We start from the raw sequence: 27,513 nt of genomic DNA, 5'->3' as shown, positions 1-27,513 counted from the left end.
GAAAATTACTTACCTGAAGTGTGAAAGTAGTTCATCTGTAACTCTCAAATTAGGAACAATTTTAAAATAAATAACTTATTTATCAACTTATCCCAATGAAATAAAATAAATTCAAAAGTAGAAGAAAGAGAGGAGGGAAAAAGACTTTGAAGAATAGCCAAGGCAAGAATTGAACTCTTTTTACTTAAGACGATAATGCTTTGCATTATTATTGGCAGTTTTCCAACAGTAATCTTTCAAAATGCAAAGACCACAGCCTTATAATAGCATCTCCAAATTACAAAACCAACGAAAGTTCCCATCGAAGAAATTACAAGCCCTAAAATAGTGATATTAGATCTTTTATACTGGCCTCATCTAGCATTTTGAACTCTTTGAAATGAAAATGTGCCTAAACTAGAGAATTTTGGGATTGAAATGCTGAAGAGAGAATACTTCAAGGAAGAATACAATATTATAGTTCAAAAGATTCAAAATGGACGAAAGATCGAATCTTCAGATGCCCTGAAATACTATGAGGTGCTCGAAAATGGTCGAAGTAGTTGAATAGGAGGATCTCTGGAAATGGAGGGCATTTATATAGAAGTTGGAAAGTTGCGCCCCAAAAGACTCAAACTTCTGGAAATGTCACGTCTGAAGGACATGTTTGTTTGTGAATTTTTGGCTAACAATCATATACAAAAACCCTCAAAATATTACCATGTCAAGCACCACTAGGACTTAGGAGGAAGTATGATCGATGGCTATGAGGATGGGCCAAACGATGAAAAGGATGAAAAAATGACGGACAAAAGGAACAATGACAAGAACGATAAAGGATACAATAATTCACGCTATGGGAGACATTTAGGTGGGAAATGATGAATGTATTTAAAACAATCCAAAAATAGAATGTCATGTAGTATCATGTCAACCTATCTATCAAGGACTAAGGAGGTGGTCCATGTAACATAAACTAGAGCCAAGCCCCATAAACCATAGCCCATGCCTGAGCCATGCCCGGCCGGCCTGGCGAGCGACAACTGGTACATATAGGCTTTAGCCTAAATCCATTAACACTGTCCTCCTTTTCATTTTTGAATTCTTAGCCCTTATTTGGTGGCGATTAAAATTATATTTTTATTAAATTTTGATAAAATTTAATGAAATGTGTAATTAAAAAGTTGTGGATCTCATGAAACGTGTAGTTAAAATTAATTATTGACTTAGATTAAGATTTAGATTTTAATGTGGACCAAAACGGGGGTTAATACCTTGTATTATTAATATTTTTCTATTTTGCACGAAAAAGATAATAATTTGTCGTAATTTTATAAATTAATTTATCATTCTTCAATTCTTCTAAAGTCGCTTATCTTTAGGCAGTCCACTGTTTTCTATCCAAATGCCAAACATTACATTGTCCTCTTCAAGGGGGAAAGAAAACATGTGAAGATTCTCCTAAAAAGGAGAGCTGAAAATTTATCCACATAGAATATAATGGGCTGTTTGGTAAGGATCGAAGGTAGAACTTACAGCATTAGACAGTATTTTAAATAATTTGGTCATCAACCATGCCGAAGAATCTAAAAGCACGGAGAAGTTTGACTCATTTCTTGAAGTGCCAACGAGTTAAAATGTTGGGATTCAGTTCAATCTTGAAAAATTATATCATCATAAAAAGGTATATGTTGATGATAACAATATAATGAATCTCAAACCAATATGTTGAATCAATTCAAAAAGAAGAAAAGAGAAGAAGAATAAAGAGGAACCATCAAAATTGGGTTTTCAAAGAAAGTAAAAAAACAGGTTTTATACTACTACAAGGAAACCTAAAAATAATAGGAAACTTACAATAATAGAAAATTACATATTGTGCTAAAATAACTAAATATAACACACATTTTCATCCCCCCTCAAACTCAAGATGCTAAAGCAAGAAGCAGCGAAAGTTTGTCACGCAAAAAGCGAAAACGATGAACCGGATGAGACTTAGTGAAGAAGTCAGCAAGCTGCAACGATGAAGAAACAAAAGGTAGGAAAATGGTGCCAGTCTGCAAATGATGACAAACCAGATGACAATCAATCTCAATATGCTTTGTGCGTTCATGGAACACAAAGTTGTGAGAAATCTGAATGGCACTAGTATTATCACAATACATGGGAGTTGGGGAGGAATGAGAAACACCCATGTCTGCAAGTTTCCATCGCAACCACACAATCTCAGTGGTGGTGGATGCCATAGCTCGATACTCTGCTTCTGTAGAGGAGCGGGAAACAACAGTCTGCTTTTTACTTTTCCAAGAAATAAGTGAATCACCCAAAAATACACAAAAACCCGTAGTGGACTTGCGATCAATGGGGTCGCTGGCCCAATCAGCATCAGAGTAGTCACGGAGCACTAAGGATGAGGTTGATGGAAACAAAAGACTCTGAAAGCATGTACCACGAAGATAACGCAAAATACGAACAACTGCTGCCCAATGAACTGTAGTAGGAGCTGAAACAAATTGACTAACAATATGAACAGCATAAGCAATATCAGGACGTGTGATGGTAAGATAAACTAGACATCCAACAATAGTGCGATATAAAGTGGGATCAATCAATGGGACACCATCATAGGATGAATATCGAGCATTGGACTCAAGAGGAGTATCAGCAGATTTATTATCAGCAAGACGAGCACGCTCAATGACATCCATAGTATACTTAGACTGAGAGATAAGATAACCTCTAGGAGAAGAAGCAACTTCAATCCCCAAAAAATAAGACAGTGTGTCCAAGTCCTTCATTTCAAAACGACAAGGCAATTCTGATTTCAAACTTGCAATTCCATCAATATCATCACCAGTAATAATCATATCGTCAACATATAGCAATAATAGAATGCGACCAGCTGAAGTGCATCTAAAGAATAAAGCGGAGTCATGATGACTGGATGTAAAACCAAGAGAGCTAACAACAGTGGAAAATTTTTCAAACCAGGCACGAGGTGCTTGTTTGAGGCCATAAAGTGCCTTCTTGAGTTTGCAAACAAATCCAGGAGTGTGAGAAAGACCAGGAGGAGGAACCATATAAACCTCCTCTTGAAGATTTCCATTTAAAAAGGCATTTTTAACATCCAATTGAGAAAGACTCCACCGACGAACAGATGCAACTGCAATAAGTGTACGAACAGTGGTCATCTTGGCAACAGGAGCAAAAGTCTCCTCATAATCCAAACCATACTGTTGATTAAAACCTTTAGCAACCAATCTAGCCTTGTAGCGTTCAATCGAACCATCAGATTTGGTTTTAATCTTATAAACCCAACGACAATCGATAGTATGTTTACCTGAAGGCAATTCAACCAAGTCCCAAGTGTCTGTCTGATGTAGAGCAAAAAGTTCATCAGCCATAGCTTGTTGCCAAAGAGGATCCAAAATAGCTTCTTTATAGGAAGATAGTTCAACTAACTTATGAATGGATGTTAGAAGATAGCAAAAGGACTCAGAATAACAAGAATAATCAAAATCAGGTAACTGAGTGGACTTACGAATACGTTGAGGATAACGAGGAAGAGATGAAGCAGGAGCTGGATCAACAATCTCAGGCGGTGCTTGGAAAGCCATAGAAGGAGAAGGGGTAGCATGATCTGAAGCATGTGTACCTGCAGGACATGAAGAATCAATAGTACATGGCGTATGGGAAGGTGAATTATTTATATCATCAGAGAATGGATCAATATAAATGAGGTCAGTTTTGGTCACGTTATGAGTATTATCAGAAATGGAGAAGAATGGAATGTGCACAAGAAACACGACATGACGAGAGACATATAATTTATTATTAATGGGATCGAAACAACGATAACCCTTTTGCCCTTGCCCATAACCCAAGAAAACACAAATAGCAGACCGAGATGTCAACTTATTACGTTCAACTTCAGGACGAAGAACAAAGCAAGTACAACCAAAGACTCTCAATGAGGAGTAATCCGGAGGATGCCCATACAATGTTTCAAAAGGTGATAAACCTGAATTGTGGGAAGATGGAATCTTATTAATTAAAGAAATAGCAGTAAGAGCTGCTTCTTCCCAAAACTCACTGGGAACTTTGGCAGATAAAAGAAGTGAACGAGCAGTTTCCACAATGTACATATGCTTTCGTTCAGCAATACCATTTTGTTGTGGGATATTAGTACAAGAGGTTTGATGAATTGTACCGTCAAGAGCAAGCAATTTAGAGAATTCGAATGAAGTATACTCTCCACCCAAGTCACATCTAAAGCATTTGATTACAGTTGAATGTTGAGTTTTAATAAGTGCTCTAAATGATCGATAAATAGAAAGAAAGTCAGATCGTCGCTTCATAAGATAAACCCAACAATAACGACTATAATCATCAATAAAGGACACATAATATCGAGACCCTCCTTTTGTAGTAACTGGAGCAGGTCCCCACACATCAGAGTGAACAAGATCAAATGGTGCAACAGAATGAGAAATACTTCGAGGAAAAGGTAAAGCAAAAAATTTTGCTAATTTGCAACCACTACAATCAGAAATATCATGAGTTTATATATTTCCCAATTGACCCTTAGAAACTAAAAATTTTAAACGATTAGCGAAAAAATGTCCAAGACGAGAATGCCACAAATAAAAACTAGAAGACGATAAATTCAAAGAAAAAGATGACAAATCAACACCAGAGGCTGCAACGTGTGATGATCTTAGATTGTCCAGAACATATAACCCACCTTATCTACGGCCTATCCCAATCAGCTTCTGAGATTGAGGATCCTGCACATGACAACCAGTAGAAGAAAACTGAACTAAGTATCCAGAATCACACAATTGACCAATAGAGATAAGATTCAAAGTAAGAGTTGGAACACAATAGACATCTGACAGTGACAAATTATATGTATTAACTGAACCAACACCTGCTAAAGGTAATGGTGTACCATCAGCAGTCATAACAGACATAGATGAGTTGGAAGGACGCAAGTCATTAAAGAGTTTTGAATTAGACGACATGTGTTTGGAAGCACCAGAGTCAAAGATCTATGAGGAAGAAATACCTGAGTGATTCTGTGATAACAAACCTATATGAGTGGAGGCTGACATATTATGCGGTTGTGTGGCTAAGAATTTCTGAAACTGCTTTGCTAAGTCCGTCAACATGGGATTGGATGAAGGTGGTGCTCCAAGTATGGATGAATCATTAGGTGGCATGGTGGCAGCTATGTTAGCATTGGGACGATAAGATCGCTGCTGTGATTGAGATTGCTGCTTTTTCAATAGCTTTGGACATTGAGACTTCCAATGTCCTTTTTGTTTACAAAAGTTACACTCGTCAGTAACAAACTACCTTTTGGAATAACCCAGAAAAAACGACTCACGCGCCACCACCGCCTCTGCGCGTGGTCCTCACGCGCCACCGCCACGCGCCGCCAAACACCGACACGCGCCTGACCGGATGTTTCGTCTCAACCTGCTGAACAAGGATCTGGTCTCTGTTTTCTTAATGGATCTCCAATTTAGTCGGAATCTTGATTTTAAGATGCGGTCGAATAGGTTTTTCATACAAACTTTCTTTGCCTGATTTCTATCTTGATTTCAGCACGACCCAAATAGAAATTTCACAAATTTCACTCAATTATAGGCTCTGATACCATGATAACAATATAATGAATCTCAAACCAATATGTTGAATCAATTCAAAAAGAAGAAAAGAGAAGAGAAAGAGAAGAAGAATAAAGAGGGAACCAAAATCTATTAAGCCATCAAAATTGGGTTTTCAAAGAAAGTAAAAAAACAGGTTTTATACTACTACAAGGAAACCTAAAAATAATAGGAAACTTACAATAATAGGAAATTACATATTATGCTAAAATAACTAAATATAACACACGTTTTCAGTTGACACACAAAAGTTCAGCCCAAATCGAATAGTCCAAGGAATGAAGCCCAATTGGAGGATCCCCAAATCAGATAGCCCAAAGAACGGTCCAATCAGGCAATGCAGGATAAAGGCCCAAATAGGGAAGCCCATGAACGCGATAATACCATCGTCCAAGGTTACAAGTCGCCCAAGATTTGAGCGAATGGATTGCCATGCAGTCGCCCAGAACTGTGACCCTGTTCTCGCCCAAACCTTCGAGTCGTCCAAGATCTTAGCAAACATAAGATGTTATGGTTACCCAAATGTGCGGTTAATGAAGCAGTTATTGAGTAACCCTATCACATTCCACGATTCAAGGAATTCAATTGAAGACGGTTGAACGACAAAAAGTAATGGCAGCAGTTAGAGAAGGCAATTCCATGACAAGTTGGTCACTATGAAGAAAGTGGGCAGTTATAGAGCGATCAAACAGTTTTTAAGCGGTTGATCACGAAGAAATCATCCAAGGAGTATAAAAGGAAGAAAAGACATGGAGCAAATGACTCCGAATCAAACACTCTCAAACAGAGAATATGTAACTTTACATTTCTTAGTTTAAATTTAAACACTTCTTTTCAGTAACTTGTGTGCTTGCGCCTTTGGAGGCATTCTGTTTTATTTTCCAATTGTAAGGTCATCGCCAATAAAAACACCCCTTTTTGGGATTTTGTTTCAAGAGGTTTGTCCTTTACACAATCGACTGATCCCTTTTTAATTGTTAGCGACTAACTCGCGCGAAACAGTATCATTATCAAGATAATGATATGTCATTGACCATATTTTTTCCCTTACAATCACCATTGGCATTTCTGGCTAATGGTTAAAAATGATTACAGAAAAAGTTTTCAGGTATATAGAAAATGACTTATCACTTATAATCTAGAAAAAAGATTCAGTGGGTGAAGAGAAAATATGGGACAAGGCAGCAAGAGAAGGCGTGATGTTAAAACATAAGACAGCACAAGTAAGAAAATTAAAAGTAAATTTGAATGTAAAACAAAAAGTGGGATCCAGCTCCAGGCTCCCAAGTGTCCTTGTGCTCGGTCCCTCTGAATGTCTTGTTTCATCATGGACTCCACTTACTTGCAAATTCTAACAAATCCCATTGTTTTTTCTCTTTCTTGTTTTTGCTTTATCGTACGAGATTTAGGCCCTGCTGGCTTAATACTTTAAAAATGAGCAGAGAAGTTGATCCAGAGAAAAAGTAAAAGGTTTGTGATGTCATGAATCCACAGGTCTATATTTTCAAATTTTGGTTGATAAGTGGACTTATGCTCAATTTATTTTTCTATTATATTTTCATTTTTAATCAAGACATGGTCTCTGATTCAAAAGTGACGAAAGCTGCTCAGACAGTGAACTGAAAATTCACATATCACAAATTCACAGTAAGATTACAGAACAGTGGATATGAGTTTGAGATATTCTCACTGAAAGCAAACCTTTTTTTTTCCTTTGTTATATCCTTTTCAGAACTGAGAAACAAAACATTTGGCCAATTTTTAATGAAGAAATTTCTTCGGAATAATCTAAAATTACTCATTTGTCGGAAAATTTATCCATAATAGATTAAGAACCTTTATATCAGGTTTAACATAATGTATGCAGTTATGCATCCAAGTTCAAAACCTGTGCACGGGTTAATTCAGTTTCTCTAAAAGTTACTTCAGCAGACATTAGTCCCTACAATAAAGTACAATGCCAAAACTTGAACCCCACTTGGGATCAGAGAAGAGTCGAGAAAAAAAATGAATGCTCAATTGTACAATTGCATTGATGACTTGAGACTGCATTATTTGTAACTGAATAGTGAAATCCTTTCATCTGGCACTGCTGGACTTGCTCTATCAGTAGCTTAAAGCCACTTTTAAGTACATTTTGATCAACAGAAAATCACAATATAAACATTAGTCTAATTATAAGAAAGCATAAGGAATCCACTAAACAGAAAACAATATGTGATGCAATGCTAGAAAAACCCAAAAAGAAGTAAGAATAATTGGTTTAGGGCATTGAAATGGAGATTCAGAATTCTTCAGTGGCCTTATAGAAGATGCAGTTTTATTACTTCCACAAACATCAATTCCAACATTGACACCAAATGCTTCTGATGGACTCAAACAGAGCCCTGGATTGCTACTAAGATCTAAATTTCTGCCAAGCCTTTTCAAGAAACTTGAATTGAAAGGAACAACACCACCCAGAAAGTTTCTGCTCAAGTTCAGATGATATATGTGAGACAGATTGCCAAACGCAGTAGAAATTTTTCCAGTTAATCGGTTGTTTTGCAACGAAAGGGCACTTAGATTCGTTAGCTGTGAGTAAATTGGAGGGATTGTGCCAGAGTATCCCGAATTAGCAAGCCTGAGTTCTTGCAATTTTCTGAGATGACCAAATTCCAGGGGCAATGGTATGAACATTGGATTGTCATCCATTATGAAGTACTGCAGATTTTGAAGCCCCGTCAGGCCCCTAGGAAACCTCCCGTGTAATTTGTTGTTACTTAATGCCAAAAAAATTAAGGAATTCAGCAGCTGAAAGCTGTCCGGAATGCTTCCAGTGAGTGAATTAGAGCTAAAATCCAGCTTTTGAAGAACCAAAAGCTTCAAATCCAGGCCTAAAAGGCTCCTGAGATTGCTAATTTGGACCGGGATCGTGCCTGTGAGCCTGTTATAACTCAAATCAAGATGTAAAAGAGAATTCAAACTGAAAAGTTCAACCGGGATTAGCCCAGTTAGCATGTTTTGTGACAATGTGAGGATTTGAAGAGATTTAAGAGAAGAAATTTGAGGAGGGATTGAGCCAATAAGTGCCGAATTTTCTCTCAAACTAAGCTGCTGTAAAGAAGAAATAGAAATCTTGTTCTTCGGAAAAGAAATTGCCGTCTGTGTATGAGCGAAACACTGGAAAATGAAAATTGATTCAAGATTTGGGAGTTCAAAGATTTCTGAAGGGAATGTGGCAGTGTTCTTGCAAGTTGGATTTGGTGGGGTTCCAAAATCAAGCCTGGTAACATGAAAATGGTTATCAATTCCTGTTTTGCACTCAATTCCTAGCCAAGAAGAGCCTGGATTACATGGGTTTGGGTGTGAACTTCTCCAGTTTTTGTCAGATGACACAGACTTCATAATCTTGAACAAGGTTTCTAGTTCGAGTGGATTCATGTCACTAGGAAACAGATTCTTGTCGGGATGGTTTTCGCTTGCATTTCGATTTGTTGAGACAGAAGAGATTATTAAAAGAAAAGAAATGACCAGGGGAAGAGAGAAGAATGAGAATGAACGGCACATTTTGTGTTGAGGTCTGCGAACAAGTAAAGAAGAGTGACTAATTGTGCAGCTTTAGAATTGGTTCACGCCTGTCCGAGAGAGAAATGAGTTGTGCAAAGATGTGATTTATCTGATGTCTGGGGTCATGATTTTGAGTGAGAAATTGAAGCCAAGGTAGGGTCACAAATATACAAATTTCAGGTGGTGGGTTGGGGGAGAGGAGTAGGTTTCTTTATCAGATTTGATGGCTATGACAACACGAAAGTAGCTTCAAGTTTCATCACTTTGGAAATAATGACTTGTGGGTTCAAAATTTTCTTTTACAGCCTCAATTGCACGCTCAAGTTCCCTAACTAAAGAAGATTTTTGTCTCCCCTTTTCTTCTTTATTATTATTAATTTTTTAATCGGAGTTTCATTTTAGTATATGAACTTGAGAGAAAAAATACATTTTCACGAATGATTTCTATATAAAAAGACACTAAATAACCCAAAGACAAAGGTTGATAGTCAAAAAAATGACAACCTAAACATAAACATTTCGTTACTTAAAAAAATAAATAAATTACAAACATGTACAGAGAGAACTCATTTTACCAAACTAAGAAATAAATTTAACAAGGAAGAAAAAAAATAAATCGAAACATTTATAACTTTTAATAAATAATTAAGCAGAAAAATAGTTTGTTACCAGAAATTATTTCATGAAATATTTTAAAAGTTGGATGAAGTTGCTATTCATATAGTGAAACAGCATAATGCATTTCTAAAAATGTTGACCAGATAAAGATCTTATACGCATTTCTTCACACAAGCCAGGAACTTAATTTAAAGCCAGCATTTAATACCCAGAACAACTTATTCGCTGTTCGGACCTCTTTTAAAAGCTCATTTTTCCTCAAACTCATCTTCAACCACATATTCATAGAATCCATAACTTTTGTCAACTTTTCAATCATATATTTCATCAACTTTTATCAAAATCTATAAAAAAAATCTTATTTTTAGCTAAGCCAAACAGGGGCTTATAAGCACCCCATGTGTCATCAGCAATCCAAATGTGTTTACAAGAATTGGAGAAAGGGAAAGTAATAAATTAATTATTGACAACATTCGAAATATTCACAGCAAATGAAAATCTGACAACATTGTCATACATCAAAATAAATACGAATACAATTAAGTGGTTGTTCATCACTTCATCGTAAACAATGTCATTCCTTAAGTTGACTTTTACAACATAATCTAAATTTTTAAGTCCATACAAGGGAAATTCACAAGAGTTCCAAGATTCAGGGTTAATTTGTTTACCGTGTCATAAACCAACTCTTCTTCAACCACTTTCGGTGACCACATTGTACTTCTGTAGTAAAAACAGAATGGCGGTTCAAGTTTGGCGATGCATTACGAAAACATTTGAAGAAAGTTATTGGCATATGCCATTGGCTTGACATCAGGGTGTGGCTGCAGTTCATCAATAAACTTCAGTGTCAAAATGACAATTGAAATCCAAATCTCGACCACCAGAAAAATAGGGAGGGATATGAAGGGGACACATGCCAATGCTGATACACTAACCATTGCTGTAAAAGTAACGATATTTGGCTTCAGATCAAGGGCTTCAAAACGAATAAATGCACCCTTATTTCCCATCTGCACTGAGGAAAGAAGATTTACTGTTAGCCATAAAGTTTTAAAATTCAACAATACGCTGCTCATTGGTTAATTAATTATGTAGATTTAGATCAATGAACATTGCTCTATTTACTGTTTAGCATTAAGATTCGCAAAGAAAATGTTGGGCATGATTGGTAAGTGATGCCCAAATCCCCTAGGCTATGATGAAAAACCGAGGCCCGTTTTAACTTCATAGGCTATAAGCCCAGGATTGAAGAATTAAATCCACACCACAATTGAAGTAGCCCAATTATGTTGGGTATTTAGAGGTAATCAACCCATTGGGTTAGATACCCAATACCCAACTTGGAGGGAATTTGAAATTCACATGAAAAGATGGATAAATATTATCGTTATCTTTATCAAACCAATTTTATCTCATTTTGTTGGATGAGTTCTATCTTTCAGTTTGGATATAATCTTGCAGTTTTTATTCAATCTAATCTTGAAGACTCCTGTGAAATTCATCCACTCCTATAAGCCTATAAATAGGAGACTCTTCCCTTCCATTAAACACACCAAAAACGAGAGCCAAAACCAAGAGGAAGAAAAACTTCCCTGCTTAGTGCAAACCAATCTTCTCTTGACTTTTCTTTGTGAATCTATCTGTGTGATTGATAATGGCCTTCAAATTGAAAATACCTTTGTGGTGTGGATCAAGTTTCTGAGCCGAATCATAAAGGGGAAAACCGTTCCTTTTATTTTCAGATTTTGGTCTTGATTTTCTTCAATTTACTTTGCAAATCCTTACACTAATCAATTGTTTTGGTTAATTTATAGGTGGATTTGCTTCTCAGAAAATTCAAGAGTTTATGGATAATGATTCTTTCCCAGCATTCCAGTGAATGGCAAGAGATGAAGGTCCTCACAATATACACTTGTACATTACACAATTGAAAAACTAAGCAATTAGCTTATATGTTAGATATCAAGTGGAGTGTGGGCATCCTGTTCCTCCAAGTTCATAAACAGACAGCGAGCGCTGGATATTATTTACTTTGGCATTTAATTCTTACAAGAAACATGGGGGCACCGTGCAGAAGGTTTAGTTTCGACATATGCAGGACCACACTCGACATCTTCAGATTTGATGCAATTTGACTTTATATCACCATTTAAGTTTTCCTCTCATTTGTGTCTCTTCCCGGAAAATTAAATGGGGGGAGGAAATTAGCACAGGTATTACTGCCTCTTAAAAAATTGTTCAAGGGAAAACTGCTCTTTGTTAAGACAAACAAGGAATGATCGAAAAGCTTAATGAATTGATAATATTACAACTGCCAACATTTATTGAGCACAGTTGAGTTCCAAAATTGAAAATATAATTCGACGACACTGGCATCAAAGATACTAGACAGCCCAAGTATAAGACGAAAAAGTTTTGATCAATGAAATTTACATTTACCGATCCAAAAAAGAAAAAAGAAAGTGATAATCATATTACCTGATCACAGTAGTTTGGAGCAGAAAAGACTGTAATAAGTTTACCATCATGCTCAATCTCATAACCTTCATCTTTCACTTCATGTGACCGCACTACTAAATCTGTTAATAAGATCATGTTGCTAAACCACTTATGTTTTGAATATGAAAAACCCGAGACATTTTAAAACTGCAAGTAAAATATGAGGCTGCAATTCATGTAAGGAATTGAGAAAATTACCTAGCTTGTTGCAAAAATCTTTTAGTTACATCTGCACCAAATGAAAGACCAACACCACGTTTGCTGGGTCCCCTCCCAAGTTGAGGTTGTGGATCACTCCAGAGCAATTCACACATCAACCTTGTTGGCATAAAAAAAAATAAAAAAAATAAAAAAAAGATCAAAGGAAATGGCCAGAAATAAAAATGGAATCCATTCAGGCAGAACAATCTCCTTTACTGCGGTGATCCCAGTATATCCACCATCTTAGCTTATTCCATGAATGGTTTAACAATTGAAAACTCCTACACCTACTGCTCTCCCCCTACAAACTCTCCCCCTTGTACATAGGAAACAAGAAAATGGCACATTAGAAGAATTTCTTGCATGAGACACATGACTTGAGATTCTAGTACATCCCAATACCCTTAACATGTCAAAGTTTAGCATACGAATTAAACAGGCATAAAACTGAACTGACACGACCATTGAAGTAGTGACAAATTCCTAGTAATGTTGTCTTAATTTTTATACTAGTTAGCATGTTTCTGACTAAATGAAAAGAGACAGTAATGCTTCTGGATCCAGACACACGACCCATAAGGTTCTATCTATCCAGTTGCTTTCCCTTTTTCCACTATGAGAACCCAGGGCTTAAAACACCAGATATTAAAGCCCAAGAATTGGGTATTATTACCTTAAGAAGTACTGACATTCAATTCAATCAACAAGAATATTGAAAGTATCATTCTTTGACTGCTAAAAGAACAAAGAGGGCTTGAATAGCATCTTTTTCACATACTTTGACAAAATGAGAAACAGTGGTAATGTTACATGCTGCATTCATAAATCATATTTGTTCCTGGGAAAAGGTAAAACATCCTTGCAACAATTTTTTATAGAATAATAAGATGATATTTCTTATAACTGGATTATTTACAGATAAAAACCTTCTAGAATAATAAGGCATCAGTAGCCGGAAAGGAAAAATGAACGTACAAAATAAATAACTGAGTTGAAGCTTACCCTCTTCAGGAGGCTCACAGAACCGATCAATTTTTCTTATGTCAGAGAGCTTCACACCATCAACACTGAAAAGGCCTCCATGAACCACAAAAACTTTCTCGTTTATAACATGAGCCAAAGGTAAACAACAGAACACTTCCGCAAAGAGTTCCACAAACATATCACTTAATTTGGACTTGACCTCACCCTCAAAACCATATATTTTATTCATGCTCTTGCTTTCATGATTTCCTCGACCAAGGTATATAGCTGAAAGTTCAAAGAAGTTGATAAAAAGCAGTGCTTCATTCTGAGAAAGGCTACAAGGCTAGATCCCTTATGCAGATGGAAAACATAAATGTATAGTACAACCAACGAATAGAACTTACAACTCAATAGATACATATGCAATGAATTTAGACATGGTTTAGACAAGTGGAAAAAATGACAAAGATGCTAATACCTAGAAATTTCACCATTTCATGCCATTTTTTAAATGAAAATGCTAGTGAACACTGTCAAACTGCCATTTAACTCAAATATGACCCAGTATAACACATTAAAAGAACTAATGTGAAATTTGATTTGTAGAGATCAAAACAAAATATAATTGGCAACCTAATTACTGAGTTTGAACGCTATACTTTCATGTTTCTTGTCAATTGAGAGGGACATAAATTTACAGATGTCTACCTACAATAAGCTCTAATGTTTTACTCCGTGTATAATCATTAAAATGAAGCCACCAGAAGTACACATGCGAAGAATATCAAAGCCAAAAGAAAAGGAGGGATGACCTGATGGAGACATGACCCGAACGTTAGAGATTAACCACTAACATTCAGGTAGTTTATCCATGTGGAATCTCTTGGCGGGTCTCCAATGTTTTATTCTATAACAAAACATCCACGTGTTCATTTAAGTGTCACCACACTTTAGCTTATGAGATCAGCTACTTACTTTACAAGTAGAAAATGTCACACGTGATGGTCTATTTTCAATAACAATATCCGTATCTCGTTATTACTTACGACCACGAATTATTCAAGATCCAATCCTACGTAATTTGTATCTCACAATTACAACTCCTTATGATTAACAAATCACTTAAACTTGAATATTCAGACTCTATTATTTAATATTGTTTATCAGAAAATTAATTTAAATAAATAATAGATCTTGCCAAAATTTAAATACATTAAACATATTAAAAGTATTTACAACCTAAATCGATTGGATTTAGGGCATAACACTTACAAACTCCCACTTGCACTAGATCCAATAACTCATGTATCTAATACCATAATCGTCCACATGACGATCATGTTTATGATGTGACAACGACTTTGTCAATGGATCTGTAATATTGTCATCTGTGGGAACTCGCTCTATCTTTACGTCATTTCTTTGTATAATCTCCCTGATGAGATGATATCGCCTTAGCAATGTTTGGATCGTTGATGAGATCTCGGTTCCTTCGCTTGTGCGATGGCTCCATTTTTATCACAATACAAAGGTATGGGATCAACAATGCTAGGAATGACTCCCAGTTCATTAATGAACTTCTTGATCTAGACAACTTCCTTCGCTGCTTCAGAAGCAGCAATGTACTTGGCTTCTGTTGTTGAATCAGCGGTTGTCTCCTGTTTGGAACTTTTCCAACTAACCGCTCCATTGTTTAGAGTAAACATATATCCTGATTGAGACTTGCTATCATCTTTGTCAGATTGAAAGCTGACATCAGTATACTTATGAATCTTTAGTTCATTTCCTCCATAGATCAAAAACACATCTTTAGTCCTTCTCAAGTACTTAAGAATACTCTTAACCGCTATCCAGTGTTTCTCACCAAGGTTTGCTTGAAATCTGCTCGTAACACTTAGAGCATATGAAACATCTGGTCTCGTACATAGCATCGCATACATGATAGATCCTATCGTCGAAGCATAAGGAATCTTATCCATGCGATTCCTTTCATCATGTATTTTAGGACACATATCTTTTGAGGGGTAAATCCCATGTGACATGGGACATAAATCTCTCTTGGACTCTTCCATATTAAATCTTCTCAAGATTTTATCTATGTATGAAGATTGTGATAAGCCTAATATTTTTTTAGATCTATCTCTATAAATCTTAATTCCCAAGATATAAGTTGCTTTTCTAATATCTTTCATGGAGAAATTCTTTGACAACCATAATTTTACCGATTGAAGCATTAGGATTTCGTTTCCCATTAATAATATGTCATCGACATATAATATTAGGAATACGACCGCACTCCCACTTGTCTTCTTGTAAACACACGGTTCATCTTCATTTTTGATAAAATCAAAACTTTTGATTGTCTCATCAAAAAAGATTCCAACTCCTCAAGGCTTGCTTTAATCTATAAATGGATCGATTTAGTTTACATACTTTGTTGGCTTCTTTGAATTCAAAACCTTCATGCTGTGTCATGTACACCTCCTCTTGTAAATTTCCATTAAGGAAAGCAGTTTTGACATTCATTTGCCATATCTCATAATCATGGTATGCAGCTATTGCAATCAAAATTCGAATAGACTTTAGCATGGCTACAGGCGAAAAGGTTTCGTCAAAGTCAACGCCTTGTCTTTGTGTGTAACCTTTCGCTACTAGCCTTACTTTGTATGTATGGACATTTCCATCCACATTGACCTTTTTCTTGTAAACCCATTTACAACCTATCGATTTTATCCCACATGGAAGGTCGACCAAGGTACAAACCTTGTTCTCATACATCGAGTCCATTTCCGATTCTATGGCCTCTTGTCATCTCTTCAAGTCAACACTTGACTTCGCTTCTGTGTAATTTGTAGGTTTATCATCCTTGACTAATAATACTTGATTAGTAATCGTGAATTCATACCTTCTGGGAGGTCGAATGATCCTACTTGATTTATGCTGAGCTGTAGTGTCCTCAGCAGTCTCTACATTTTGATCAAGAGTCTGTCCGTCAATAGGTGTGGGATTGGACTCAAGTTCATCTAATTGGTCAACAATATCTGTGGATTCTTGAACTTCTTGAACTTCTATTTTGCTCCCACTACCCTCTCCTAGAATAAACTCTTTCTCTAGGAATATGACATGTCTTGAGATAAACACCTTCTTCTCAACGGGATTATAAAATTGATATCCAATTGTCTCTTTTGGATATCCCACAAATACGCATTTATCAAATTTAGCCTCAGGCTTATCTGATTCATTTCGCTTTACATAAGTGTCACAACCTCAAACTTTCATGTGAGATAAATTTGGTCTTTTTCCTCTCCATAGCTCGTATGGAGTTTTGTCGATCGATTTAGATGGGACACGATTAAATGTGTAGCACGCAGCAATTAGTACATGACCCCATAATGATTTTGGGATGTTTGCATGGCTCATCATTGATCGCACCATGTCTAACAAAGTGCGATTCCTCCGTTCAGATACACCATTATGTTATGGTGTATATGGCGGAGCCCATTGCGAGAGAATCTCTTTCTCTTTTAGATAATCTAAAAATTTTCATTTTAAATATTCTCCACATCGATCTGATCTCAGCGTAAGAATATTTTTACTAGTCTGTTTCTCTACTTCAAGTTTGAATTCCTTGAACTTTTCAAGTGCTTCATACTTGAATTTCATCAGATACACATAACCATATCTAGAATGATCATCAGTGAATGTGATGAAGTAAAAGAAACCACCTTTGACGGTGAATGACATGGGTCCACATACATCAGTATGTATTAGTCCCAGCAGTTCTGTGGTTCTTTCTCCTTTTCCACTAAAAGGGAACTTGGTAACAGGCACGACTCACATTTGTCAAATGATTCAAAATCAGTTGACCCCAAGCATCCATCTTTATGTAACTTGGAAATGTATTTGTCGTTGATATGACCCAGTCTGCAATGTCAGGGGTATGTATTATTTAGATTATCACTTTTATATCTTTTACTTTCTATACTTATAATAGATGACTCAGTATCAAGAATATAAATTCCATTTTGCAACACACTACAACCATAAAAGATCTTATCTTTATAAAACAAACAACGATTGTTCTTAACATTAATTGAAAAATCATTCATATCCAAACACGAAATAGAAATAATGCTTTTAGTAATGACGGGAACAAAATAGCAATTTCTTAACAAAATAGAAATAATACTAAGCCCGAAGGCAGTGGTAAGAAGTATGTCCCTACAGCTAATGCAACAACTCTTGCTCCATTCCCCACGCGCAGGTCAACTTTTCTTTTCTGCAGTGGTCTACTTCTCTTTAGTCCCTGCATATTTATACAAATATGAGATCCACATCCAATATCTAATACCCAAGAAGCTAATGAAGTAGACATATTAACCTCGATAACAAAAATACTTGAAGTAGAAGTTTCAGAAAACTTCTTTCTCTTCAAGCTAGCGAGGTAAGCCTTGCAGTTCCTCTTCCAATGACCTTTTACTCCACGGTGATAGCATGGGTCATCAGATTTGATATTGTCATTGCCTGCTTTGACTGCTTTGTTATTGCCCTTAGCCTTTTTGATGTTTTCTTAAAACTTCCTTTGATTTTCCTCTTAGTGCCCTTGGAGGAATGAATAGCTAAGACATGCCCAGTGCTAGCCTTGACATTGGGCTCCACAGTTTTAAGCATATTAAGCAACTCAAGGAGTGTGCATTCGATCTTATTCATATTGAAGTTCATAATGAACTGTGAATAACTATCTGGCAGAGATTGTAAAACCAAGTCATTACTTAGTTCATGATCCATGATAAAACCCAATGAACCTAGTTTCTCAATAAAACCAATCATTTTCAGTACATAAGCATTGACTGAAGATACCTCCACCATTTTGCACGGTATAGTTGTTTAGAGGTCTCATACCTCTCCACACGAAATTGTTTATCATACAACTCTTTGAGATGAAAAATCATAGTGTAAGCATCCATACCCTCATGTTGCTTCAGCAACTCATGTGACATAGCTGTAAGCATCACACATGCTGCAGTGTTATCGTCATCACTGTGTTTGTTGTAAGCAGCCACCTCTTCCTGAGTGGAATTTTCAGTAGACACCTCTGGAAAGGGATGCTCAAGGACATGCCCAATTTTCTCATGCTTGAGAACGATTCTCAAATTACGGTGCCAATCGAGAAAATTTGGTCCGGTCAATTTGTTGGCATCCAGTATGCCTCTCAAATTCATATGATTACTCATGATTCAAAAACTGTAAATGACGAAAACTATAGAATCAATATGTATTATAATGCATTTGCACAAATTCCATATGGATTTTAATTAAACGTGCTCCCACTGTTTAAAAGGAATTCATGACCCTCATACATAAATTATTGGAATCCACATTTGATTTCCAGTGGGCTGGGATCCCATTATTTGTATCAAGATCTTGAGTGTACTCTACAAATCTTAATAAAAGATTTGGATAGATATTATTATCAATTGTATCTCCATACAACTCCCAAATCATTAAACTGACAACTCTTTTGTCTTCACACATCTTATGTGTTAGCTTAACATGTTTCGAGTGTACTCAACAAAAGATAAATTTTAGTCAAGTCGAACTCATCATTCAGAAATATCAAATATTTCATAGTGTTAAACATATCCCTAATAGACCAGTCTTGAGTGTACTCAACAAGCTAGATTTATGATTCTCGTTTTTCACTATAATAGTGGAAGGCAAATAATAGTAACTTAATATTTTAACGAGGGATTTAACATGTAATGATCTCATCAAGTAATTATATATATATATATAAAATCATGTATCAACCATGCGAACAAATATATAAATAATAGTATGGACTTGCTCTATCTAATTTTTCCGAGCCAAAGGGAAGATTAGTTGGTCAATTCCTAAGGGGTATAACATTGGATCAACATCAGTGCACCATTTCCATAGTTTTCACTTCTTCTTGCGCCTTCAATTAGTCAAGCTGCAACATATATCCTATATTAGTTGGCATGCAGGTCTAAAAGAAATTGGACTCACAGGCCCATAATAATAATAACAACAATGGACTCGTAGGTCTAATATAATAAAGAGCTCGCAAGCCCATAACAACAATAGCGGACTCGCAGGTCCAAAACAATTAAGGGCTCGCAGGCCCATAAAATAAGAAGAAGTAAATCAACCATTCAACACATCCATATAGTCGAGTCCATAATCATCCATAATTAAACATTCATCACATAAATGTTTCCTATGTATAATATATAATATTATATGCAAAGTCTCATAAATCTAGCAATTATAGTCATCAAAACTAATCATATCAATTAATTAACTTAATTCGCGGGCCTATTTAATTAAAATCAAATTTTAATTAAATCCCGAATTAGAATCCAATTCTAATTCCACAACTATTGACGAAGTAATTTAATCAAAATCAAATTTTAATTAATCATTAAATTAGAGTCCTATTCTAAATTTTAATTTGCATTGGGAAGGAGTATTAATTGAAATCAAAATTTAATTAATATAATATTAGAGTCAAACTCTAATAAAATTGAATTAATATTTTAATTTAGGACAAAACTCCCAAATAAAATAAAATTCAATTTAGGGTCAAAATTAAATATTTAAGCTAAAATCTAATTTTAACAAAAATATAAAAGTCGTCAAATTTTAAATAAATTTTAATTTTGGGCCAAATTTAGGGTATGGGTCAAACCCAATTAAAACACCATTTTAAAACCAATTTTAAAATACAAATTTAAAACATCTTTTGAAATTACAAATTGACCCAAACTAAAATTGAAAGCCAAGTCCCTCAATTTCGCAAATTGCATGATAGGCCCGGAATTTAAAATTTTGAAAAAGACCCCAATTGAAATTGCAGGCGGGGGATTGCAATTACACTAATTGCAATAGGAGCCCCCACCTCCAATCTTCCCCAAAACCCTAAGAATTTTTTTTTTTTTATTTACTTGGCGCTACTTGCCCAAAACCCGACGAGGAACTGCCTCGCCACCATAGCAGAGCTAAGGCGCTGTTGTTGTAGCGGCAACGAAGCCGCTGCAGGCGCCATTGCAGTCTGCAGCGACCCGTCAGGCAGTTGCGTGCTGCTGTGCGTGCGACGATGGCTGCCGCTCGCTTGATCCAAAAAAAAATAATAAATAAATAAAAAAATATACATATATATATAATAAACAATAAATTTAATATTCAATATTATTAATATAATAGACTTTTATATATATAAAACAATTTCAATTCCCACCAGAATTCATCTTTGTATTTAAATAAGAACTGTGATGAAAATTATACATTTTCTTGAATTTGCAAACTCTTTTAAGTTATCTTTGTTCCAACAACTTGAATCTGTCTCCCACAACTGTCAAATTGTCCAGCCTTCAATGAATTCCACACAGAGAATAGACTGCAACTGTTAGGATTTCTCCTCTTGTGCTAGCAAGAATCATGAAAACTCTATAGATCTAAAACCCTAGCCATGTATTTATATAAGCCCAAACGGGCTTGACCCGGTCCGATCCAATATTTAATTAATCCATTTAATTAAATCAGGTTTGTGAATTAATTAATTAATTAATTCAGGGCTATAAGTAACCAATCCAATTAATTAATTTATCCAGCGATTGTTAAATTAATTAATTGGCAATTTGCAATCTTCCAATTCTCTTTTGTGTGTGACCCATCAGGTTCCCGACCATGATACCTAACGATGTGAAATATTATTTTGATATAATCAAATCTGATAAATTAAACACCCTTTTAATTTATCACAAATTCACACTCGCTGTCCCAAATTGATATCTAGCAATGTATCAGGGCAACACATATGACGGGAAATGTCACGTAGAATGACAAAACCAAACTTGTTCGTTTACCATGAAACTATAGTTCATTCGTCAATATGATCCGATCAATTACGAGATATGGAAGTGTGTCAATCTCGATTATCGATCATATATTTCATTCTACTATTAAGTCAATATAAGTCGAAAACTCCTTTTCGACTTATATGTATACCTTGACCAAGGATTTCGTTATTGACTTAATTGAACAAAATGCAGATCACGATCTCTTACTATCTAAGAGTGACGAATCCTCTATTGGTCATTCACAATCTTCATATGGTTTTTGACGTATCCGAACGATGCCGTATTAGCAAATCTTGGTAGAGCAACATCCAACAACGTCAAAGCATGATTGTCCTCATACAAGGCACTATGATAACCTCAAGTCATAGGACAAGTTCCACTACCGAACGTTAGAGATTAACCACTGACACTCAAATAGTTATCTATGTGGAATCTCTTAGCGGGTCTTCAATATTTTGTTTTATAACAAAACATCCACGTATTCATTTAAATGTCCCCACACTTTAATTTGTGAGATCAGATACTTACTTCATAAGTAGGAAATGCCACACGTGATGGTCTATCTATAATAACGATATCCGCATCTCGTTATTACTTACGACCACGGATTATTCAAGATCCAATCCTACGTAATTTGTATCTCACAATCACCACTCCTTGTGATTAACAAATCACTTAAACTTGAATCTTCGAACTCTATTATTCAATATTATTTATCAGAAAATTAGTTTATATAAATAATAGACCTTGCCAAAATTTAAATACATTAAACATATTAAAAGTGTTTACAACCTAAATCGATTGGATTTAAGGCATAACACCTACAGAATATTGTGATTAACAAATCAGTTAAACTTGAATCTTCGAACTCTATTATTCAATATTATTTATCAGAAAATTAATTTATATAAATAATAGACCTTGCCAAAATTTAAATACATTAAACATATTAAAAGTGTTTACAACCTAATTGGATTTAGGGCATAACATTGGTCATGTAAACTTTAATGTGGAGTTCAATAACTAAAATCAGTGTTCATTTCTTGGTTATTACTCCTGGATACAATCGAATCGCATATTGATATGCATAAGAACGAGCCTGTATTCCATTGGATGTCAACATAAAGTGAGCAGCGCCTGCAAATTTCTGGTATACAACAATGGAATAGTGAATATGAATATAGTGCAGACAAACACATCATTGACCAAAAAAATAAAAAATAAAAAATAAATAAAAAATAAAAAAAAAAAAGAGAAAAAAAGAGGACGATTTCTCCTCAAATGGTTCTCAACGTCTCGAAGTTCTCTCATCTTCATATTGTAACAGCATAAAAGATATAAAATGCAAAAACGACCTTTGAGAAAATTTCTAATATCAAACTATTAATTGACCAAAATTGTTGGCTACATGCAATGGTCATAACGGATCTGTATATCCAAAAATGTGCCCTTTGATTGTCAGACTAATTTGATTATATGAATACAAGGAACTGTGATATCTCTACAATATGTACAGAGTTTATCTCATGGAAATAGCTGCACATAACCAGTTGCAATAGCAATTCCTAAAATGATAAGAGGTGGAAAAAGGACAAATGCTCCAATAGTGGCAAAGAAAACCGAATCATTCCTTCGAGACACTTCATTCAAGTAAGCCTGTCTTTTGATATTTCTCCTCTGAGAAATAGTTAAAAATTTGGCACTAAACTTCTTCAGATTTTTACCCAGTGGAACGCTGAAATCATCATCACGATCTCCAACCAATTTGGCAAGTTGATTACGTATAGTCAGTTTATCAGAACTACCATCACTCTCATAACCTGTCAAGTGATGACCAAAATTAGCTACTTAGGGTCATGTTTAATAGAAGTAAATATCTCCATCTTGGGAAGAAGGAAAGGAAAGGGAAACCTAAATTTGATGTGCTATAGTCCAAACTGGGCAATACCATTAACAGAGGAGCCACCAGAAGTGAGTTGCTCCAACAGATCCAGTTGCACCCTGGCAGAAGATGACGATCCTTAAATTGAAAGGGTATTAGAAAGACATTAGTCTGATAAATCAAATTAAGTTTCTATAAGAAAGGGATAGGAACACAAAAGATCTTGAGAAGAACTGATAATACAGCTTAATAGGAAGCATGTGGATATCATCAATCGTAAAGCCATAAATTAAAAAAGTAATGTCTGATATTTATGTGGTTTCACCTCAATTTAACATTTAGACTTGTAATCTAATGCCCAAACAGCATTTATGTCATCTATCCTGATAAGTGATGACTTATATCTTCATCAACATTTACTACTATCACCCTTTTCTTGGTTACTTTTTAACTTCATGACAAGGGAACCATTTGGAATGACTTATACCCCTCATATCATTTAAAAAATTTAAGTGTTCGATTGAGTGGAACCTAGTTATATTATGCGCTTAAAGAGATGTATTGGGCATTTATTTCTCAGCATTAGTTCTCCCAAACTTCCTACACTATATAAAAGAATCTGAGGGGTGTTTGTTTTGCTTAGCGTGTGAGAAAAGACAGAGAAGCGCGAGATCTCCACTGTGTACTCATTTTTGGTTATAGTGTAAATTCCATGAGATAAGTCACTTTAAACCTCTGTGTTCCAATGTGTGCATTTCTAATCTTTGTTTCATTCATTATTGCTCGATAAATTGGAATCAGGGCTTAATCCTAAAATTAGGATGGAGCCTTTTATTAACACTATGCCATCTGAAATGTATTTTATTGATACAATCCTTTTCTTTTCTCCATTTCTAGCGATGGAACTCTATAACCACTTCGTCTAAAAGCTTAAGCTCAACGACATAGACGAGCTCCTGGCATTAAGGGCCGGCTCGACCCATTGCCAACCCTACCTAATAAGGAAAGGCAGATCTTTCAAAGATAAAATAGCCCAAAATTTGAAACTCTATCGCCAACAATGAAGAAAAAGGCATATAATAGGGATGAAATATTTTTCTATTTTTCAAACCAAAAAGGAAGAGTGAGATCTACAGCGACTGGATATTATTTTTTTTTTTTTTTTTTTTTTTTTTTTTGGTTATTTACACTTATTTCTCAAGTGCATATAACAATAGTATAAAATCATCAACATCACTCACTAAAAACCATCTAATCAACAACAACCCAAGTTTCTTAAATCATTATTCCTGTAAAATTTTCTGGGTTTTCCTCCAAAACAAAATTTAAAAAAAAAAAAAACAAAACGAAGAAGGTTAAACAATGTCAAGAAATGCTAAGATACCATAATAAGCAGGGGATTCCTCCTCTGTGACTCTACTTTCAGCTCCTTCAGAGAAAGCAGCTCCGTTCAGAGAAGATGGAGATGGAGTGGAAGTTTCATAGAGCTTCAAGGGATGTTTCTTATATCGAATTTTCAGTGAATGGATTTTTGGGTGTAGAGAAGCAGTACCAAAATTCAGGGCCATGGGATAATTTCGGTGTTCTGAGATTTTCTAGTTCTAAAGTTGGAAGCTTTTGGTTTTCCATTTCACTTGCTAATAATTCGATAAACGGACACCTCAATTTAAGTCTGAGTTCAAGAAATTAGATCCTCCACAAATATTTCCTGTGGGTCCAGTATCTTCCCGAAGCAGCCAAATCACTCTAATAATAAATGACAACCTTGGAATGTAGATAGGGTGTACTCACCTTTTACAATAGCACGTGTGCATATTTTAGAGGGAAAATTCTTGGTAAGGGTACATAAATTATGTAATTTAGACCAAGCACAACCTATTTTAGAGAGTGAGGATCATCATCATTCTTATGCTTCAGGGTTTATCACTGAATTTATGGAAATGGCCAAAATGTTTTTATGTGTTTAGTTTTAACCCCGCTTTTGAATCGAGTGATTGGATTTTTCTTACAAACTTTGTTCTGTATATTGAATTCTGCTCTTTGCATTTGAAATTATTGAATGTAGAATATATATACTCGTAGCTTTGATGTTTTGTAGTTTTGCAGTTCTGATCGGATTTGATTTAGTACTTGAAGAGTACAAAAATACAGACAAGATGTTAAGCGAATTGCATTTCCAAAAACAATCGTGCTCCTTGTCCCGGCTTGGGGACAGGGGTGAAAACAGGGCCGGGGACAGGGGGTTTAATCCTTCCAGAAATGATGTCAATCATAAAAGGACAGTAATTGCATATTTACACACAATGTTTACTTGCTAGAACTTGACAAACAAGAAAATCGAAGAGACGAAAATGCTCTTGCTCCTAAATGGTGGATACTGTTGGATTTTGATACACAATAAATTTCGGATGATGATGTTAAACGGTTTGAATTATATTTCATAGGCCTCGACTAATGAGTGAAATATCTATCAACACAATCAATCAATTGGTTCAACCTGAAAAATAACTTGAGGGCAATTTAATTTAGTTAATATTGCTTACGACCCATTTACTTTTTGGATGGTTATCTTTTGTGTTCCAGTCCCTTTACCATTTGTTGGTTCATGAGCCCACTATTATTACATCCTAAATCTATATATTGGCCTCATTGTGAAAGAAGTCGTGTGTGTGCAATTGTGAAGAGAGGCAGCTGACTTTTCTTGTGTTTTCTCTCTTCGAGTTGAAACTTGTCTTCCTCTTTCCTTGGTTACATATCGCAGCCCCCCTATTGTGTTCTTTATGAATACATTGAGTTAAGCAACCGAAGTAAAATATAGTTGTGGATTGGAGCCATTGGTTGGGTATCTTTTGATAAGGTTGGGATTGGTTTACTAAGCTCGGATTTGACAAATTGAAGATCTATTCTGCAACAGATACCCTTGAAATACAAACTCTCTGAAACCCGAAAGAGCTGGACCAGTATTCGGTGAAATACTTAAATGAGATCGTGTTGTAGCTTTGGCCGACTTTGTATTGCTTTGACCTAATGGCACGCAAAGGGCTATTTTAGCACTTATAGGTTGATCTTCTTTCCTAGCTTGGGAAAGTTTGAAAGGTAGTGAAATTTAGTTGCGGTTTCCAGGCATTGAGATCGACTAGTGACAAGTATAGAAGCAACAATATATGTATTGCAGGACATTCCTTAGGAGCTGGTTTTGCTCTCCAAGAAGGAAAAACATTAGTCTAATAAGGAATATTCGTAGAGGCACATTAGTTCTATTCGCCCTCGATTTCATTAGCCACGAGTTTAAGAAACATCAGGAAAAAAGCTGAAGTCATTTGGAAGAAGTTCAAGTCAATGCTTCCTTCAAGCACTGAAGCTCAGTCAAACAGTGACAAAGGGAGGGGGATCAAAGTAATGGATATCTCATTCGTATGTAAATGATAGCGACAATATATGTTTTGCCTATACTAACTCAACTGAATCCAAAGGTAACAATGCTACTACTAACAATTATATAATTATAATTTGTTGATTTTATAATTCTTGAGTTGTAAAAGGATGAAATTCCCAAAAAAACTCAAGAATCTAAGTATGTTTCATGAATGGGGACATCATTTGAAGGAAAAAGAAAAATCCCGAAACAAAAAAACATAAGATAAGACAAGGCCTGGACATTAATCTATACATGGACTATGATAAGCTTTTATGTAAAAAAATCTTATATAGCAATAGTATGGTACATGAATGGGGACGTCATCAGAAAAAAAAACATTTCTTTAGAACAAAGAATTTGCACGTAGTGGAACGGGACACTCAGGTTTCTTGACCCGGTATCATGCACTTTACACTCATGATATCTACACATTCAACAGTACCACACATATAAAATGTACATATATCGTTCAATATAACTTGCTCTTGAGAGCAAATAATGCACATTTCCTATAATTATTTATACATGACATTGATAGAATATATCCACATAACAATGCACAACATAAGCCCTTGGCTAATGATTCTTGAACCAAGTGTGTATACATACATATACATACGATCATATGAAGCCAGAGAAATTATAATCATAAACACAGACCTCTTGCTGAATCATAGCATAGCATGCATCATAATTATACAAAATTGGATCCATCTCCAACAGCAGTGACTCTGTATCCCCATAATACGATGGAAACTCAATATTTTGGCTATTGAACGAATTTTCCATCACACAATCCAATGTTTCTGGTATTTGTAAATCCGGGGAGCTTTCTTGTGCAAT

The 27,513-nt window shown here is 35.5% G+C and overlaps 3 protein-coding genes across 3 annotated transcripts; all 3 read right to left on the bottom strand.

The window, feature by feature from the left end:
• Positions 1–7,525: 7,525 nt before the first annotated feature.
• Positions 7,526–9,254, bottom strand: LOC111372081 (protein TOO MANY MOUTHS-like). The gene has a single exon (XM_022994252.1). The coding sequence runs from the start codon at positions 9,198–9,200 to the stop codon at positions 7,851–7,853; it is 1,350 nt and encodes a 449-aa protein (XP_022850020.1). The 5' UTR covers positions 9,201–9,254; the 3' UTR covers positions 7,526–7,850.
• A 1,040-nt stretch (positions 9,255–10,294) lies between these two features.
• On the bottom strand, positions 10,295–20,556 carry LOC111372448 (serine/threonine-protein phosphatase 5-like). Its single transcript, XM_022994805.1, has 6 exons — positions 20,456–20,556; positions 13,524–13,822; positions 12,519–12,536; positions 12,300–12,400; positions 10,757–10,831; positions 10,295–10,642 (listed from the first exon to the last, which is right to left on the bottom strand). The coding sequence occupies exons 1-6, from the start codon at positions 20,554–20,556 to the stop codon at positions 10,583–10,585; spliced, it is 654 nt and encodes a 217-aa protein (XP_022850573.1). The 3' UTR covers positions 10,295–10,582.
• Positions 20,557–22,726: 2,170 nt separating this feature from the next.
• On the bottom strand, positions 22,727–24,905 carry LOC111372080. The gene is made up of 3 exons (XM_022994251.1): positions 24,637–24,905; positions 23,319–23,390; positions 22,727–23,190 (listed from the first exon to the last, which is right to left on the bottom strand). Exons 1-3 carry the CDS (start codon positions 24,818–24,820, stop codon positions 22,895–22,897), a joined length of 552 nt encoding a protein of 183 aa, XP_022850019.1. The 5' UTR covers positions 24,821–24,905; the 3' UTR covers positions 22,727–22,894.
• Between the last annotated feature and the right edge of the window lie 2,608 nt (positions 24,906–27,513).

Source organism: Olea europaea, chromosome 23, assembly GCF_002742605.1.
Source record: "Olea europaea var. sylvestris chromosome 23, O_europaea_v1, whole genome shotgun sequence".
Taxonomy (NCBI): Eukaryota; Viridiplantae; Streptophyta; class Magnoliopsida; order Lamiales; family Oleaceae; genus Olea; species Olea europaea.
Note: the sequence above shows the minus strand (reverse complement) of the source record. Positions and strands in the feature narration are given on the sequence as shown.

Excerpts from the sequence above, each read along its gene's own strand:
- LOC111372081 (XM_022994252.1), bottom strand. The coding sequence starts at position 9,200 with ATGTGCCGTTCATTCTCATTCTTCTCTCTTCCCCTGGTCATTTCTTTT.
- LOC111372080 (XM_022994251.1), bottom strand. The coding sequence starts at position 24,820 with ATGGCCCTGAATTTTGGTACTGCTTCTCTACACCCAAAAATCCATTCA. Across the intron at positions 23,391-24,636 it reads GGAATCCCCTGCTTATTATG|GATCGTCATCTTCTGCCAGG; the intron begins GTATCTTAGCAT and ends TTTCAATTTAAG. Across the intron at positions 23,191-23,318 it reads TGGTGGCTCCTCTGTTAATG|GTTATGAGAGTGATGGTAGT; the intron begins GTATTGCCCAGT and ends ATCACTTGACAG.
- LOC111372448 (XM_022994805.1), bottom strand. The coding sequence starts at position 20,556 with ATGGCGCCTGCAGCGGCTTCGTTGCCGCTACAACAACAGCGCCTTAGC. Across the intron at positions 13,823-20,455 it reads TTTTGGGCAAGTAGCGCCAA|CCTTTCTCAGAATGAAGCAC; the intron begins GTAAATAAAAAA and ends CTAGCCTTGTAG. Across the intron at positions 10,643-10,756 it reads TCGTTACTTTTACAGCAATG|CCACACCCTGATGTCAAGCC; the intron begins GTTAGTGTATCA and ends GATGAACTGCAG.